The sequence below is a fragment of the Sinohyriopsis cumingii genome, chromosome 7 (genome assembly GCF_028554795.1).
Source record: "Sinohyriopsis cumingii isolate HCF-2022 chromosome 7, ASM2855479v2, whole genome shotgun sequence".
NCBI lineage: Eukaryota > Metazoa > Mollusca > Bivalvia > Unionida > Unionidae > Sinohyriopsis > Sinohyriopsis cumingii.
Window position 1 is genome coordinate 18,234,277 of NC_142967.1, and position 19,588 is coordinate 18,253,864.

General features: G+C 38.7%; 1 protein-coding gene and 2 non-coding genes across 3 annotated transcripts; 1 reads left to right on the forward strand and 2 right to left on the reverse strand.

Moving 5' to 3' along the window:
• Positions 1–2,751: 2,751 nt before the first annotated feature.
• LOC149794797 (protein CFDP2-like) lies at positions 2,752–3,252 on the reverse strand. Its single transcript, XM_089966236.1, has one exon. It carries the CDS (start codon positions 3,250–3,252, stop codon positions 2,752–2,754), a length of 501 nt encoding a protein of 166 aa, XP_089822362.1.
• Positions 3,253–7,841: 4,589 nt separating this feature from the next.
• Positions 7,842–7,982, forward strand: LOC149794798 (U4 spliceosomal RNA). Its single transcript, XR_016422514.1, has one exon. It is a non-coding gene; the product is annotated as a U4 spliceosomal RNA (small nuclear RNA).
• Positions 7,983–11,783: 3,801 nt separating this feature from the next.
• On the reverse strand, positions 11,784–11,924 carry LOC149794799 (U4 spliceosomal RNA). Its single transcript, XR_016422519.1, has one exon. It is a non-coding gene; the product is annotated as a U4 spliceosomal RNA (small nuclear RNA).
• Positions 11,925–19,588: the final 7,664 nt, after the last annotated feature.

Genomic DNA, 19,588 nt, shown 5'->3' on the forward strand with positions numbered 1-19,588 from the left:
TTGAGAGAGTGACGTATGTAAGGTGAAGTTTGCATTTAAAACATGCACAGTGGAAAGAATGTTGGCATACCTCTATGCTACTTCACTGTAATGTGGCTGACATTTCTTTGGATATTGTACTTTTGGAAATTGTACATGCTCTAAGCACACTGCTAATTAAAATGACTGCTCCCTTGTGCTTAAAAAAAATCAGCCTGAATTAGTCAACAATAGGGAAAATGAATTTTGCTCGACGATTCAATACCAGCTGTCTGAAAGTGTAATGAATGAATTACCAAATATATAAACTGTAAAAAAAAGTTATCGGCTCTTTTTAAATTTAAAAAAAAAATACAATTATCTAAGAAATGCAGGAAGTGAAACTGGCCGAATGGAGCTAGCACTATTTTTTTTTCAAAGTTTCACAGCTTCGGGGGCAGGGTCCAGTTTTTATGTACAAATTTAATGCCGCAATCAGTGACCAAGTATAAAAAAATCATAAAAAATCAAATACACAAGTGAGGTCAAAAAGGTCCATATTTTTAGATACCTATATTAAAACAAAGCATAAGAATAGTATTCACTTGACCAGAGAAGTCAATGGCAGTTCACAGCAGAAGAGGTTTATGCACCCCAACCCCTATTTTACACCTGCATTTTTCACATCCAAATGCCATTTTTGACAGCATGTGATGCTCACAGTGCAAACGCAAGCCCTTTCCCTGGATGAAAATTTTGAAAAACATTGTCTACTAAATAGTTTGATGCAATTCAGAATAGTTGTCATCCAAGCCGTTTTTGAGATACTCTAGTTGCCTTGAACCCACGTGTCTACTGCTACGGGAGGCTAGCTCTTCTTCCTAGCCAACTTTTGGTATTTCACTATCAACATACTGCAGAGCAACTATGGAAGGTGTACATGCCTGACATCAATTTCAAGAACAACACAAGCCCAAAACACCTAGTTCACAAATATATCCATATCTATAAATACTAATCAATAATAGCTGAAAAAGTCACACCATAGCCTTAAGTTAAGAAATTTGCCATAGGGCCAATTTACGAAACTGTACCCTGCCACCTTAGGTATATTCTGTGCCCATGTGTGGCGGAATACTTCAATGTTCTGTGCGTTCAGTTCCGAGACAATTTTGTTGTTGTTGTCCAGTAATATACCTCCATATCTGGAGTAAGGCCAAGCTGTATACTCTATAACCCAATTACACCCATCAATCATACACCCCCCAAAAAGGGAATCAAAGGTTCTTTGGACAATACTTAAGATATACAAGATCATTTTTAAATAGCCAATATAACTAGTAAGGAAACCCGGAGAAATTCTTTTTCTTTAAAAGTCTAAATTACGAAACTCTAGAGCTTCACAATAGCGAGGGGAGCATACGAAGCCGGGAACCAGACTACATGTGGAGAGCCAATTTACTACCCCCACCCCACCCCATTTGGATCAGATACTAATTTTTTTGTTTTTTAAATCCAATAATATAGTATTTGATTTATCGAGGAAAATCTATGATGTCAGACTATTATTAAAATTCTAATACAAAATAAATTAACTTCGAATAAAATTAAAAATGTGTATAATCTGTAACACATTTAATATTTAATATCCTAATGTATCACCTCAAATGATATTTCCTCACAGAGACGGAAAAACTATTCCATGAGTGGTCATAATGTATTTAGCATTTTATTTCTTTTAACTAACTAATTAAATAAATGAATAAATAAATAAATAAATAAAACATTGTCAGATAAAGTTTAACTTTCTTAATTTGCCTGATATACATATAAATTTCACCTGGTGTCTTATAGGTCTACTCCAGAGCTACGTACTATCAATGGTATCTTACTTGGTTCAAAATTTCACATTTAATGAAATAAAACTTTGCAAATTTATTCGCTGGATCAACATATTTGAAATAGATTATATGCGTGAGTAGAATCTTTCGACTACTGTCTTAAACTCATCATCATCATCATCATCATCATCATCATCATCATCATCACCTTAACCTAAGATGTCGTTGGGGCACCACAGTTGACTTTACAACCAATTCTCTCCATCCTTCCCTGTTCTCTACTGCCCTTTATATGAATGCTTTTCTTGATTATGTTGTTTGTCTCTCTGTATTTTCTAGCTCTTTCTTGATCTCTTTTTCCAATTTTCAGTTCTCTTCTTTTGTTGCATAATTCAAGGATATCATTTGTGATCCAAGGTTTCTTTGTTCGACGACATTTGCCAATGATCACAGCTGTGTTGAATGTGGTTGTTAAGGACTCTAGGTCGGTGTCTTGGCTGTCCAGGGTTATCAAAGATGCTAGTTTACCACCTATCATTGCTTGAAAGGCTTCTGCGACTTTTGGATCTTTCAGTTTTTCAAAGTCAAATTTGATTCTTGGATGGTTAGGCTTTTTGATCATTTTCAGGTGGAGGCGAAACGTTGTCATTCATAAATCATGGTTACTTCCTATATCTGCTCCTGGAAAACTTCATATTCTGGAGATATTCAGTCCTGTGCAGAATCTTTTTTCCACCAAGATGTAGTCAGTTTGTTTGTGATGTTGCCCATCTGGACTGTGCCAGGTGGATCTTCTGGATGCTTTATGAGGGCCGCACGTGTTACCTAGCACAAGATTGTTGTAGGCATCAAACTCCAAGAGACGGCGTCCTCTTTCATTTGTTTCTGCATTGCAGAAGGGTCCACAGGTGCTTTACCAGTGTGTCTGTGAATCAACTCCCACCTTTGCACCCTAGTCTCCTTGTACAAAGAGAATGTCTTTCTTGGGTGAGTTGTCAATGACATCTTGCAGTTGGTTATAAAAATTCTCCAGTTTTTTGTCTTCATAGTTAGGTGTGGGTGCATAGGCCTGTAGGATTTTGACGCTGAAGGTAGTTGCCCTCAGGTGGATGGTAATGAGCCTGCTTGAGACTGGGCAGCATACCATAATGCTGTGCACAATGCCCTTTTGGACAAGAAATCCAATGCCATGACTGTGCTTGTCCCCTCTTCCGCTGAAGTAGAGCTTATGCCCTTCATCTATTGTTATTTCGCCAAAGTTTTTCCAGCGCAGTTCGCAGAGAACAATACTGTTCCAGTTGTACCTGTCAAACTCATTTGTAAGTTCTTCCAACTTTCCCAAAGCCCTCAGTGTTCTAACGTTCCATTTAGTCTTTCCCATGGATCTGGGTAGTGAGGGCACCAGTAGCCTACAGATCACCTTCGTCCTGGTGTGCAGCGGAATGTGCGTCATTGTTGACCCGGACTGCGACCGATCTGGTTTGGAAGAGTTGTTTGTTGCCGTCAAGTGGTGTGCTAAGGGCAAGATACCACCTGGTGAAGCCTATCCCTCTCCAGGCTGGATGAACAGAGACGAAATCCACTGATATGTTACACGCACTGGCCCTAAGCACATGGTCACTGAGCTCATCTTGGAGCCATCCTGTCCTTACCCTGGCCATTGACGTCATCGAGGAAGACTTCTGCCTAATGGTGCTGTGTTATCATCACACTATTTTACCCATAGTTGTGAGTCTCGTGGGGGCGGGAGAGTCTTATTCCATCCAGTCTGAAAGTAAGCAAAGGAAAAGGAGTGAAATCCAACAATTTTGTGAACTTCAACAAATAACAAATAATTTATTTCCCTAGAATACAAAGTGAAAAATATAAAAAGAAATGCTGGTTTTGCTTATTAAATTACAACTAATCCTAACACAAGGCCCAATTATTAAAGTTCCGAATAAACTTCTGTGGTATTCCAAAATAAATTCAAAGCTGGAAGTGTTGATGTGCCCGTGATGGCCTGTGTCATAGTGTTGTCCAAAAACAGTCATTTGTTGAATCACAGTAATACAATCCAAGAATATAAACTTATTTGGATTTCACTATCAATCCAAATCTCTATTTGCAAGAATATTATTTTAAGCACTTTGTTTTTCCAGAGAAAAATAATTTGAATTAAATAGTTTGTTTAAATAACTTTCAACCCAAAGGAAATACCCAACACAATAATAACAAAACTGGTTCTGCTCAGATCTTAAAGCGCGAATAAACAATTTTTGTCAAATAAACTAATTTCTAGATAAGCAAGATTATATCATCCTCACTTGACCTCTGGTGACAATTAGCATTTTCTAATAAAAATATTGCCTAATGGAAAATTTAATTCTGGAAGGTTCCAAATGTTAGCAAGATGAAATTAAAATTATAATATAAAATGTGGTGAAAATAAACAGGTAGACCCAGAATTTCATAGGGAATTTCCAAAGTTTTGGAATAAGATTGAGATAAACATGTTGTTTACTAAGCCAAAATCAATCATTTACGTCCGGTAGAAAATGAACTTAAATTTGGACAAGGTAAAGTCCAAAATATAATTATTAGATCATATAATGAATAAAATAAAAACCTAAAACACAATGCAAATTAAATGTACATAACAGTAAAACTAGAGAGAATTGTATTAGACCATTTGCGTGAGTGGAATACCAGAGAGAGTTGTAGACTATACGAGTTATCTGCAATTAGATTATATTTCCTCTTATGTGCATGATAAACAGATTTTTAAAATTTCTAATAGTATCAAGCCTTACACAGAAATCGCATCGGTTACTTTTTAACGATAGACACAGGGAATTAGAAGATAGCATTGATCTTAGCCTCTATAGGTTTATCGTTTTCGTGTCCAACGATATGTCCCTGAAATGTAGCGGGAGCACGACACAATTATTTTCCTGATCAACGACAAGTGATTGTCGTTTGTCACTCTCATTAGAATAAAGAGAATGAATAATTAAAAGGTGATCACTGCGATATTACCCTTTGAATGGTCCAAACGAGGAGTAAAAGTGACTTCATCAAAAGCCTAACCAATACACGTGTCATCCAAAGGAATACTTTCCTGATCAAAATCATTCTCAAAAGCTTTTTTTTCCATAGCTCAAGTAAATGAACAAGCTGGGTATAAATCAGGGAATTATTTCTCAATAGGATTGACTTTCTGATCCAAACAAGGCTCGTCAGTTACAAGTGGATGATACTGCAGGTCTACAACCTTATATCCAGCTAGGTCACTGCCTAGTTACAAATGAATACTATTGACGGCTAAAGACGACATTGTTCTAACAGTCATGGGTCATGAGACTAAGCCTGATAACAAATATGCACAATGAAGAGGAACATTAACAAAGCCGCACTCTACTCCCTGAATAAGAAAACTCTCATTAAAAGAGGACGTCTCAGAAAAAGACAAAGTACCTTGCTAATAAAAGACCCTGAGAAGCTCCTGTGTCCATTTTAAGTTTTAATAGGGATAGAACTGGCAAAATCATCCAATAGTAATATAGAACCCTTTGACATGAATGGTTCATAATTCTTCATAATAAAATCAGATTGCAATTTGTTTGACCCAACAAATATATTGCTTTCAGCACATGACATAAAAATATTTGGAACAGGTCTGTCTTGATTCTGTTGATTATTTTCCAATTTGTAGCAATCAGAAATAACGTGCCTTTCTTCTTGCAATAGGTACAGGTAGGAAGATATATGGAATTTTGATCAATCTTATCAGAAACTTGATTTATAACCCCTGTAGAAGTTTGAGCTTTGGAAGTGCTCGTATTAGACTGAAATAGGGTTTTATTTTAAACAAAAGGATGCTGAGTGGAAGACTTATTGACAAAAGAAACTTTATGAGCTAAGGAATATTCGTCAGCAGTACGAACAACATTTTCTAATGTTTCGACCGTCTTGCTCATCAATATATGTCTTAACGCCACTGTGGACTCGTCAATTAATATTAGTTGTCTGCTGATATCGTGATTTTAACCTACCTTCTTGGCTGAGCACCATCCGTCAAATAATTACTTTTTTCTCTTGCAAATTCGACATTGTTTATTTAGTTTCTGTTTTAAAAGTTTTTAAACATCTATTGACATACTTCAGATACAAACTCATAAACCGTCAAGACAGATTTCTTAACCATGTCATAATCAGCACTTTGCGTTGTACTGACAATGAGTAGACTTTGTAATAATGGAGTCCAATGTTCTCTTAGATAGTTCAAATTTTAGCAATTTTTTTTTCAAAATGAGGAAAATATTGATCTACTTGTTTTTTTCTTTAAAAATAGATATTTACTTAATATTTATGGTAACATAAAAACCTGAATTTGCGCGTGTTGAGTCGGGAAAGATTTTCACTTGCCATCTCTAATTATTGTAATCGAAATTGAAATTCCCTTTCTTACTTTTCTCGTCTAATCTCTGTTTCCCTCTCTTCATTTTCACAATGAATTTGCGTTTGCATAAGATCCCCCCCTTCTCTCTCTCTCTCTCTCTCTCTCTCTCTCTCTCTCAGCAACTGCAGTTTTATTTGTTCCTCTTTTTCTTCTTTCTGCAGTTGCCATTGTCTTTCACTTTCGTCTTTCTGGAACTGCAATTATCATTTTTCATTTTCTAGTTGCGTTTGTCTCTCTTTTTACACGTTCTCATATTGCACAATACCTCTCCTCTGTCCCTTTCTAAAGCCCGAGGTTTCTTATAATAATTTCCATCCTGTGTTTTAATTTCAGTTCTTTTAATTTCATATCAGAGCGAGATAGAGACTTCCTAATCAAACCCAAAGTACTTGTATCCAAAAACATTATTGTTTGTTACCAAATAGTGGACCCAAATATTTATATCTCTTGCTTCGTTATTCTGTTTATGATAAAAGTCATGAAACTAGATTAATATAATATCGATATGTGTCCTTTTAATCTTTACCTCTACTCGTTGAGGATAATGATATGAATTAGTAATATAATCACTGGTTTAACCAATTAATATGTAGATAATAATTCATTAATCGGTTTAGATACGACTTCATTTGTGTATTTGTATGTGTATCCCTCAAAATGGTATTACACTCCAGCATGTTAGAAGAGCCGTCACATTTCAGAAAGGACTTTAAAACCATCAATTCAAATGAGTCGAATTAAAGAGGATTAAATTATGTTAGAAACGTGAATGTGATCTTTATTTCAACTGTGTGAGCCAGTTTCAAATACCCTTTTTCAAAGCTAATTACCGAATTTCGCTCAGTCATAGTCAAGGACAAGCTACATAATTTAAACACATCACTTTCTGAAGAGTCCTGCGACTGGAAACAGATTTTGAATTTATAGTTTTGCTATTACCCATTCACTGCGCTTGCAAAGATTAGCGCTGGATCAAATACAGTATAATTAACGATGTCACGTGACATGCCCAAGGGGAAAACCCCATTCGTTGCTTGTCCAGAGTAAGCATATTGTGATGTAATTATTGCACATGATCAAGATAATCTTGCCATACAAATGTAGGTCAACAAGGCGTTTCCATTCACACACAAATCATCTAAATATAGGACTATAATTTTGATCATTTTCTTTCTAAGACAGATAAATATGTCTTATGTTCATAATATAAATATATATAAACAACTAGTATAATTATATTCAGAATTAAATCCTTCTGTAACATATAGTCAAATTAAATGTGTTCTATGTCCTATTATAATGTAATTATTATACATGGTCAAGATAATCACCAAGTCGTTTCCATTCACACGTAAAGCATCTAAATATAGAGTATACGTTTGATTATTTTCTTTCTAAGATAGATGAATATGTCTTTTGCCCGTAATATAAATAGATATACATAACAAATATAATTATATTCAGAATTAAATCTATCTCTAAGTTATATTGTTAAGGAAATATTAAAGTAAATGTAAAAATATTAAAGACGTTTTAATTTCAGGCCCCATTAATCGATCTGAGAAATAAATATTTTAAGTGGTACCATGCCTATGCAATTTAGCTTTGCGCAGTGGCGGTACCATAGCCGATGAGGTTTATCCGAGGCGTGGTTATTGCTAGTTGAAAACTACACCCAATACCCCGCGTTGACGCCCTGAAATATGGACGGCATGCGCAATTTGTGTACGCTCCTACGGGAGCTTCTTAAAGTAGAAAGAAAATGATAATTGATAACAGTGCAAGACTGCTATGATTTTGCCTTCAAGAGAATTACACACGTAAGTCATGTTTTAATCTGAACATCGTCAGATTGCGTAGTTTGTTTTCTGTTTTGGTTGAGTTGACTCCACTTCCACGACCTTTCCTAGTGGGTGAATAGCATTAATAATCCACGAAAGTGAAAATTGTTTTACTCGACTTTTATTGCCTGTAAATCCTCTATGCGGTTTCTTATATGTGCCCACGGTTGTCGGTAATGTATCATCTCGGCCACCACAGTTTCAAACTCAACCATTTTAATTATTTGATCCTCTATAGCCACCGAATACTGTTTACCAATTGTGTTGAGAATGCTTTGTGCTACTACAAGCAGTCCTGAATAGACATAATGTAATCGTATCGAAATTAATTTTCTAAGACTACTAAAGACACCGGTTACTATCGATATAGCCCTGAGAGTAATTCCGGTTGGTGCACCTGCGATGGTTGTCGAGATTGAGGCTCCAGCCACACCAAGACCAAGAGTTGCTGCTGTGGCAATACCACAAATAGCATATACGACCAAATACGCTCGTTTGTATTTTACTATTGTAGTGGCTCTTTTGGTGATTTCATCTCGCATCTGCTTCTCTGCTTCGATTTTGTTTTCACATAGGTAACATTGAGGGTCCATCATATTTCTTTTATTAATAATACAACCGCGTAGCACAATTGCGAGACGCATATATTTTCCGGACCGATCACGTCCAGGGGCAGTGATCAAATGCACTTCTAGCCAGTTGCCCTCTTTTTTTTTTTTGCTGGTACAACGGTTATATAACTATAGAAAACCTCTACCTCGGAAATACTTAATCTCTGGCGATAGCATATTCTGGTGGTCTGGCACCCCCTTTTTTATTTACCAAACATTCTGATTACGTCGATACCTTTTACATGTCACGATCATCCATGCCCAGTGACGGTTTCCCTTAACAATTGCATCCTTTTTAATAACGGTCGAAATCTTTCTTTCCTTAACTGAGTAAAATTTGATGTAAAATATTCGTTTCTGAACGTAATCAGGTTTTAAGCAGAGGGGAATACCACTTCGCCATTGTTGAAACAATTCCGGAGTGTTTTAACACCTGTTGGTGCAAAATTTTGTCCGGCATGTTCACGTGCTAATTCGAAGGTTCCATGCTTTCTTCGATTTTGTAGTTCTACATTTGGATTATTCCTATGATCAGTGTATATTTGACCCTTAACAAGATTATATTTAAGTGTATATGAGGGTTTATTAACACCGTTTTGATTACAACTCGTTCACAAGTAAAAGTAGAACGAAATTGCTATCAGTGTTTGCATCCTTTGTGAGGGCATTCATTTATTACTAGGGAATGACCCAGCTTACGATAAGGTTGGGGTTAATCCACTTGTTACTAGTAAGTCTTGTTTGGGTCATGAAGTTACTTTTTTTTTAAAAAAAACTCTCTACTATATATCCATTCTTCTGCAGCTACTAGATATATATCAAAAAATTCTCTTGAGAATTTTGTTGATCAGGAAAGAATTCCTTTAGCTGATTTAACGATCAATACAGTAAGTTAATTTTTCTACATTTTCACTTTGTTGTCTATGCAAATAAATTGTTCGTTGATATGTACAAACGATTTTGCTTCTCGCTCTTTTCTAAAACGTATTCTAAGACCATTGAGTTGTAATAGCAATATCTTGGCTTTCTACCGGAAATGCCATCCTTTAATAAGCCGGACAACTTTTATTTATAAGTTCTCAACAAGTGCAATATCAGCATCATTGGCCGCAAGAGATGAAATTAAGTTCGAAGGATTCATTGTTTAACTGACGGATCCTTAACTGTTTTACGCGTTTGTGATAAGATTAGATTTTAAAGATATATACAATTAATGGATTGTGACTGCTGCGATTGCCGAATTTACTGACAAAATAACTGACGACTTAACAAAGGATGCAAACACTGATAGCAATTTCGTTCTACTTCTACTTGTGAACGAGTTTTAATCAAAACGGTGTTAATAAACCCTCATATACACTTAAATATAATCTTGTTAAGGGTCAAATATACACTGATCATAGGAATAATCCAAATGTAGAACTACAAAATCGAAGAAAGCATGGAACCTTCGAATTAGCACGTGAACATGCCGGACAAAATTTTGCACCAACAGGTGTCAAAACACTCCGGAATTGTTTCAACAATGGCGAAGTGGTATTCCCCTCTGCATAAAACCCGATTATGCAAGAGATGAAATTAAATTCGAAGGATTCATTGTTTAACTGACGGATGCTTATCTCTTTTACGCGTTTGTGATAAGATTAGATTTTAAAGATATATACAATTAATGGATTGTGACTGCTGCGATTGCCGAATTTACTGACAAAATAACTGACGACTTAACAAAGGATGCAAACACTGATAGCAATTTCGTTCTACGTCTACTTGTGAACGAGTTTTAATCAAAACGGTGTTAATAAACCCTCATATACACTTAAATATAATCTTGTTAAGGGTCAAATATAAAGTGATCATTGCAATAATCCAAATGTAGAACTACAAAATCAAAGCAAGCATGGAACCTTCGAATTAGCACGTGAACATGCCAAGCAAAAATATGCACCAACAGGTGTGAAAACACTCCGGAATTGTTTCAACAATGGCGAAGTGGTATTCCCCTCTGCTTTAAACCTGATTACGTTCACAAACGAATAGTTTACACCAAATTTTAGTCAGTTAAGAAAAGAAAGATTTCGACCGTTATTAAAAAGGATGCAATTGTTAAGGGAAACCGTCACTGGGCATGGATGATCGTGACATGTAAAAGGTATAAACGTAATCAGAATGTTTGGTAAATAAAAAAGGGGGCCAGACCGCCAGAACATGATATCGCCAGAGATTAAGTATTTCCGAGGCAGAGGTTTTCTATAGTTATATAACCGTTGTACCGGTTAAATAAAAGTGGGTTACTGGCTAGAAGTGCTTTTGAACAATGCCCCTGGACGTGATCGGTCCGGAAAATATATGCGTCTCGCAATTGCGCTACGCGGTTGTATTATTAATAAAAGAAATATGATGGACCCTCAATGTTACCTATGTGAAAACAAAATCGAAGCAAAGAAGCAGATGCGAGATGAAATCACCAAAATATCCACGATAATAGTAAAATACAAACGAGCGTATTTGGTCGTATATGCTATTTGTGGTATTGCCACAGCAGCAACTCAATGGATCTTGGTGTGGCTGGAGCCTCAATCTCGACAACCATCGCAGGTGCACCAACCGGAATTACTCTCAGGGCTATATCGATAGTAACCGGTGTCTTTAGTAGTCTTAGAAAATTAATTTCGATACGATTACATTATGCCTATTCAGGACTGCTTGTAGTAGCACAAAGCATTCACAACACAATTGGTAAACAGTATTCGGTGGCTATAGAGGATCAAATAATTAAAATGGTTGAGTTTGAAACTGTGGTGGCCGAGATGATACATCACCGACAACCGTGGGCACAAATAAGAAACCGCATAGAGGATTTACAGGCAATAAAAGTCGAGTAAAACAATTTTCACTTTCGTGGATTATTAATGCTATTCATCCACTAGGAAAGGTCGTGGAAGTGGAGTCAACTCAACCAAAACAGAAAACAAACTACGCAATCTGACGATGTTCAGATTAAAACATGACTTACGTGTCTAATTCTCTTAAAGGCAAAAACATAGCAGTCTTGCAATGTTATCAATTATCATTTTCTTTCTACTTTAAGAAGCTCCCGTAGGAGCGTACACAAATTGCGCATGCCGTCCATATTTCAGGGCGTCAACGCGGGGTATTGGGTGTAGTTTTCAACTAGCAATAACCACGCCTCGGATGAACCTCATCGGCTATGGTACCGCCACTGCGCAAAGCTAAATTGCATAGGCATGGTACCACTTAAAATATTTATTTCTCAGATCGATTAATGGGGCCTGAAATTAAAATGTCTTTAATATTTTTACATTTACTTTAATATTTCCTTAACAATAAAACTTACAGATAGATTTAATTCTGAATATAATTATACTAGCTGTTTATATATATTTATATTATGAACATAAGACATATTTATCTGTCTTAGAAAGAAAATGATCAAAATTACAGTCCTATATTTAGATGATTTGTGTGTGAATGAAAACGCCTTAGTGACCTACATTTGTATGGCAAGATTATCTTGACCATGTGTAATAATTACATCACAATATGCTTACTCTGGACAAGCAACGAATGGGGTTTTCCCCTTGGGCAGCAGCAGGGGGGGCGAATCCGACATTTTGTCCAAACGTCATTTGGCTTAATTAGTACTTTCTGCACTCAGCGGATCCGGTGTCGTCAGCGCCTGGTAAAAAAAAAACGACGTCGTCGTCGTTGTCATCGTCGAGGGGCCAAATCGACAATTGTCCGGAACGTCATTTGGTTTAATTAATACCTTCTGCGCGTCGATCCCAGCGTCGTCAGCGTCCGGTAAGCACATCGACGACCGCGTCGATGTCATCGCCCCCCCTGCTGCTTACAATTTAACCGAATATTTGGTCAAGTCCGATACGATATCGTGTCCGAGGGTCATGTAAATTTATCGTTACAAATCCATGTGGGGTCGACTGAGCATGACTAAAAAAGTTTCGAAAAACATTAAAGTCCATGTCGCCGCCGCACCATGTCTGCCAAATATTTCGTAGCGTGTGTGTATCAACGCCGTTGAATACAGCAAGAATATTGCAGTTATCTCTGATTACTTTTGGAATCTGAGTATACCGTTGAGTGACATATATCACGTCAGTGTTTTTATGCCTGCCTCTGGAAAATATCCTAGCTGGGTTTTTTTGATTGTCTAACATAACATCATCGTACACGACTAGATTGTTAACGTCGCCATCAATATCATCGATACCTGGTGCATCATTGATATCTGTAATAAACTCGATGACATTTTTTTTAGCGATCGCTGATGCATTCTCGTTGAAATCTTTCAACACCTCGTAGCATCGTTGATCATCTACGCTAGGAGCAACCAAATACAACTTATCCCACTTCATCCATCTCATTATTAAATTGAGTAACAATTGCGTCTTGCCGGATCCAGATGGTCCGATGATAATCATCCGGATCGAGTTTGGTAACGCTGCAACATGCTTAACTGGTTCTCTTGTTTTAGTCGCTGAAAAGTCAATTATATTCATGTCTCTATACATAAATTATGGATCTATATTGTGTGAAGTGTAGAGTGCGTACTGGCACAAATGATATGACAACCGTTACAACAAGAAATAACAGATCGGCGCTTACTGGCAAGTGTGTACAATGCGGTATAAAGAAATTTAGATTTATTTCTATTAAACCCGGAGATGTTTTAAAAAAAAGCGAGGAGGTGATATTGCAGCCAAGTTATCAAAACTCCCCGGAACCCCGTGGGCAAAGTATCCAGGAGAAAAACACCTCCCAGGATATAGCTACTGTGGCCCCGGAACGCGATTAGATATCAGACTCGATGATCAAAATCAGCCCAAACCCGGTGAGTATCCAATAAACGCTATCGATAAGGCGTGTCATGCTCATGATGTTGCTTACAAAAGTAGCGATCTGCAACAGCGTCATATCGCGGACGTAAAATTAATTCACGCGCTAAATGCTATTCCTGATAAATCCTTCAAGGAAAAATTGGCCTCATGGTTGGTAAAATCGGCTATGAAAGGTAAATTAATGATGGGCGCCGGTAATTAATAACAACATGGAATCCATCTATTATTCTCCGAGAGGATACTGGAAGGGGAAGGCCGCAATTGGTAAGCTTGCAAGCGCTGCAAAGGTAACAAAGGCCACTGCGGCTAATTGGTTATCCAAACAGGCTATATGGCAAATCTATCTACCACCGCCTAAACAAATCAACTTCTCGCGCTTTGATGTCAGCGTACCTAATGAAGTTCATCAGGCTGATATACTATTTTTGCCGCATGACAACGGTTACAAATACGCGCTAACCGTAGTTGATGTTGCGAGTCGATACAAACAAGCGGAACCGTTAAAAACAAAGTCAGCAACTGAAGTGGCCGATGCGTTTGAGCGGATTTATCGAAGAGGTCCTCTGCGCTGGCCAAATCTATTACAAGTTGATCCTGGTAGTGAATTTCGCGGCGCTGTTTTATCAACGCTGAAACATCATAGCGTCGCGATACGACGAGGTCATACTGCGCTACATCGTGATCAGGCAATTGTTGAACGATTCAATCGGACTCTCGCTGAACGGTTATTTGGATATCAATACGCGAAGGAATTCATCCAAGAAAAACGATCTCGTGAATGGGTCAAAAGGTTGCCAGGCGTAATTGCCGCGTTAAATAACGAGATTACCCGAGCAATCAACATGAAGCCCAGCGACGCGATTAAATACGAGTATATACCCAAAAGATCAAAAATAGATAGCGTTTCCAAGCCGATTCTCGGCGATGTCACTGTTAGATATCTGTATGAACCAGGAGAGCTTGAAGGCGGTAAAAAAAGAGCTACTGATCCTATCTGGAGTGTTACCACACATAACATATCAACGATAACACGATCAACTGGTAGACCACCGATCTATAGACTGGATCCAACTGCCCCACAGCGGGGGTTTACACGCGAGCAACTACAAGTGATACCTGACGATACTCAATTACCCCCGCGTGGTCTTAACTAGCGCCGTTGCGTCTATTGCACTCAAGACAGGTCAACCTCACATTGGTTTTGACATGACCGAGACTGTTATCGATCCTGTCCACGGTAAATTGGCGAGCGTCTTTATCCGAATAACGCCAACTCATTATACAATTGCAACTCGCGCAGTGATTATTCTGTTGTTGTCGTAACGCAATTATTAATTCGGCATCAATATCAAAACGCCGCTGTTTTTTTTTTATCCTGTTGGCGGTAACCCGAGAGTTTTCTATTAATGACGCTTGCATCGATGACTCCGTCAGTGACCCCGTCACTGACTCCGTCAACAACAATTCTTCGAAGCTGATTTATCCTCCGTACTCTGGACACTGCAAGATAGACTAGATTGGACCATTCGATGCGATTATCAACTATCCAAACAATTGTGTCCGTGATGGTTAGTCCCTGCGAGGAATGTATTGTTGTTGCGTATCCTAGCGTCCACGGGGATTTATCAGCACGTAGCGCGTCCTCGACGACGCTGATATCAACGAGCACAATATCATTCAGCACGAGAATTTGTTTTTTTGTCCCCGACGCTGTCGGGCCTGGAATTTCAACTTCAATGTTCTGCCGCCGTGTATCCGCGGGTCTATAACATAACGGCACTGGACGCGTTGGAAACTTTTCCTTATGCAACGTAAACAACTTCCGCTGAAGTGTGTCTCTGACTATCTTTCTGCTCGCTACAATCAAATCGTTTGGTCTCCATGTTTCCCAGAATTCATTTAACGGCGTTTCCGGAATCACCTCGCGGATTATTTCACATTGAATTCTATCCGGCTGTAATCTGATTAATTTTTTAACCCCGCGCAGTTGTTCATCAAGTGCCCGGTAATCAGTATCGGTTTCTTCATAATAGTCCACGAACCCGCTCAACCAATTATGTGGACCCTCGCCGACAAATGGTGGTGGTTGGCCATGGTCGCCACACATGATCACCGCTGTATTCGCGCGCAGCAACCAATCAAGAAACATTTGTAAAACGTCTAACGAAACAGTACATATCTCATCCCAGATGATAACTTCAGGAATAAATTTTTCACCCATTCGATCAGGAGTCCACTCACCGCCGCTGTATCGAAAAAAGCTGTGATAAGTAACGGCGTCAACATTTCGTTGTTTTATCTCTCGCGCTAGTCTATGGGTCGGTGTAAGCACGATTATACTTGCCCGCGTTCGAAATAATTCAATTGCCCGAGTCGTCTTTCCTGACCCGCCACAGCCGCTTAAATAAACCGTCTTGTGTCTACAAATTGGATCAGAACACGATGGTGCATTAGACCATTCTGATAATTTATCACCGCGTAGGTAGTCGTCCTCAACGGTGACATCTGCTGACGGGGAATAATCGCGTCGTATTTCATTTTTAATTCTCCATGTACCCCAACTCTCGTCTGGACTAGTAAACCCGGCTACGTTTTCCTTGTACGCTACGTCAACATAAAACGAATCAACGGCTACTCTAACCGCGGTGTCGGGGAATCTATTTATCATCGAGAATAAATTGATAGCGGCATAACCCAGCATAGACGCCCTCAAATGCGGGTATGCCGGGCTGTCTCCGTCGCTGTAGGTAACAACTGTACCCAACCTTGTTCCATTGGACAAGAAAGCTGTTTCGCAGTTCACGTATCTATTTTTCGCCACTGCGTCCTTGATTACGAAATCATATTCCGCGTCATCTATAATCAGCCGTGAGCAATATCGTTTGTAATCGCAGTTTTTTCCACCTTGTGTGAACTTAACGATTATTCTTCTACCGAGATCTTTTGCCTCGTGGTTTCGTTGGTTGAATATCCTCCTGGACCATTCGACGATATATTCCTCGTCGGCATCGATGTGTTTTCTGGACTCGTCAATTATGCTATCTAGACGCTCCGGTTCTGGTAACCAGACTTCAGTCTGCGCTCGGTATGATATAATCGCGTCACTGACAATCAACGAAACTAGCATGCTACAATCAATCATATACCGTAGCAGCGCTATTGGCAGCCACTTCTTTTCAGCCATGTGTCTACCGATCCAAATATAGCAACAGCGATGAAGTCCCGCCGCGAACTCAAATGATACTACGCGAGCGAATCCGGTTAAATCAAAATCAGGCAGTGGTCCATTAATAGCAACACGAGTCATTTCATGTCTGGGGTGTCCAAATCGTCTAAAGTACTCAGCGGCGGATCCATACCCGAGAAAACTCGCTGGATAACAGGCAACCATATCAACGGAAATCATAGCGTCGCGGTTGTATTCAGTGTTCCATAGTCCACCGTGATAGTATTCCAAACAACTGGATTGTACATCCGGTAGAAATTCCTTGCGCGTTGGACTCCACGCATTTTTCCTCGCTGCAACATGAGCCGCAACCGATGGAATCGTAAAACAATTTGTTAGCAGTTGTTCATCATGCTCTTCAAATTCTATGGCGGTTTTTTTCATCCTGTTGTGAAATGCTTCAGTGCGATATAATTCACCGTTTGGTCTTACAAACTGATCAAAGGTATCAGCGCTGCGAAATAACCACACTGATACAGGGTCGTTTTTACACAAACAAGCAATAGCATCAAATAGTTTCCTCTCCGCGAGAAAACCATCCCGGGAGAATTCTTCGGGTATATACTTTACTGTTCTATCCCGTGGAAACACTGTGATCGCGGGCGTCCATGCGTGTTCGTTATGATCAATAATTTTGATTGGGGCCCCATTTGATTTGTACTTTGATTCGTATAATACTTCACCGGTTATCGTTGTAACGGTTATTGGAAATCTCAGCGATGTTTCTAATCTCGCTATGTCGCTGATGGTTGCTCCACGCTCGCGCACTGTCTCCTCCCACTGGTTGATTTTGCTACGTCGTAAATCAGTCAATTTGTTTCCTCGACACGCATTTGTAAAATGCTCTGTTACTCGTTCTGCTACACAATTTATCCCCGTTGACTGTTTCATTGGTTTCAGTTTTCCGATATCAGGTTTCTTATTTAACGGGTATATTCCATAAACAACTGCTGTTTCAGGATACGCCCGTTCATAGTATGGTCTGTCAATTCCGGTTAACAGCCCCGGCTTGGAGTCGCGGCTAACAATGACTGTTTTCTTGTCGCTGAGAACTGGTTCAAATTTATCACGTATGATCCAATCACCTGATTCCACCCGGACAATAAATTTTACTCTGAAGAAATACCTTTTACCGTCAAGTTGTGATATTATCGTTGCTGCGCGGTTGTTGTTCATGGTAGCATCAACAACGCCATCAATTCGAAATGTTGACCAACTATGAGATGCACCATCACGCTTGAATTCATTGATACAATCGCGTATTTTACTCAACAGGGTTCTATCGTTTATTAACGCTTTTGGTGCGTCCTTGAGGACTCTATCGAGATTGAATTTAATATTTTTCCAGGGCTTAATTGCTGCTAATCTCTCGAACTCATCCATATAATTAAAACAAGTATTTAAATGAAAGAATATAGTATAATGAATCACTGCAAATGGTTGATGATTGGGTCGACAAGCCCGTGCAATAAATCATGTAGAGGCGAATTCTGCGGGTATCATTTACAAAGCGTTCGTAATGGTTCTCTTGACCCCCTCCCGTGCTTGGTTTGTCACGTCGGTGTAAGAGGAAAATCGCAGTTGTGTATCAATTGTGGCGGAAAGCGATACAGGGAACTAAAACGCTATTATGACAAGCGAATTAAAAACGCCGTCATTGACCCCACCGCCGACTTCGTCATCAAAACCCCCCAAGACTACGTTGAAAGATTTATAATTAAACCAAATAATAAATTAGACAAGTAGTATTATTATACAAATGGACCAAGAATTTCAGCCGCATCCTGTGCTCGTCAATTACGAGGCATCTCGCGACGGCATTGTTAGAAACCGCAAACTGAAGAAGCCGGTTGGTACCGTAAGTAATCAGGGGTATCTGATGTTTGGTGCCGGAAAGAAGAAGTACCATGTTCATAGGGCGGTATTTGAGGTATTCAACGGATTAATCGAAAATGGACTTGTGATTGATCATATTAATAATAATAAGACTGATAATTCTCTTATAAACTTGCAAGCTGTCTCGCAGAGTCAAAATACCAAAAAAGGCCAAACCGGTAAATACCCAAAGAAAGCAAAACCCGTAAAGTCATTTGATACAACAACTCACGAGGAAAAAATATTTCAGTCGATGAATGAAGCCAGTAGATACTTTGACATTTGTATCGCCTCAATACGAAAAGTAGCAGAACGAGTATATCAAACAGCAATCTCAAAAAAGACCGGGCATAGAATTCGATTTTCATATATAGATACGAAATCACCGGCGCCCATGGCGCTGACGAAGTCGCCATGACAATAAATTGTCCATTCCGGAAGAAAACAAAGTATTCAGTATTGTTGAACACCTCGGAATCGATACACGGGGTTTCATTTTTTTTTATTTAAAAACAAGATGTTCTATAAGAATAATGAATATCGAAGACATCAATAATATATTAGCCGAGATTTCAAAATTAAAAAATCAAGGAATTGAATTATCTGATGGTCTCGACAGTGAAAAAATATTATCCGATTATGAGATTATTAACGAACAATCGAAACGGGGGCGTTTTACCCTGGCCCGCGAGTACTTTTTCATAAAACGATTACAACATACGATCAATGAAAACTTGTACCACAATGACGCAAATGCATTCATTGGACTATTCACTGCCGTTGAAATAATACGAAAAAAACTCGGACGTGTTTATGAACGACGCCGGGAGATTTCTAGTAAGATCAAAAACATTAGAAGGATTATAGACGAAAACTCCGGCGAGAAATTAGAAATTGCTTCGCAATTGCAATAATGGT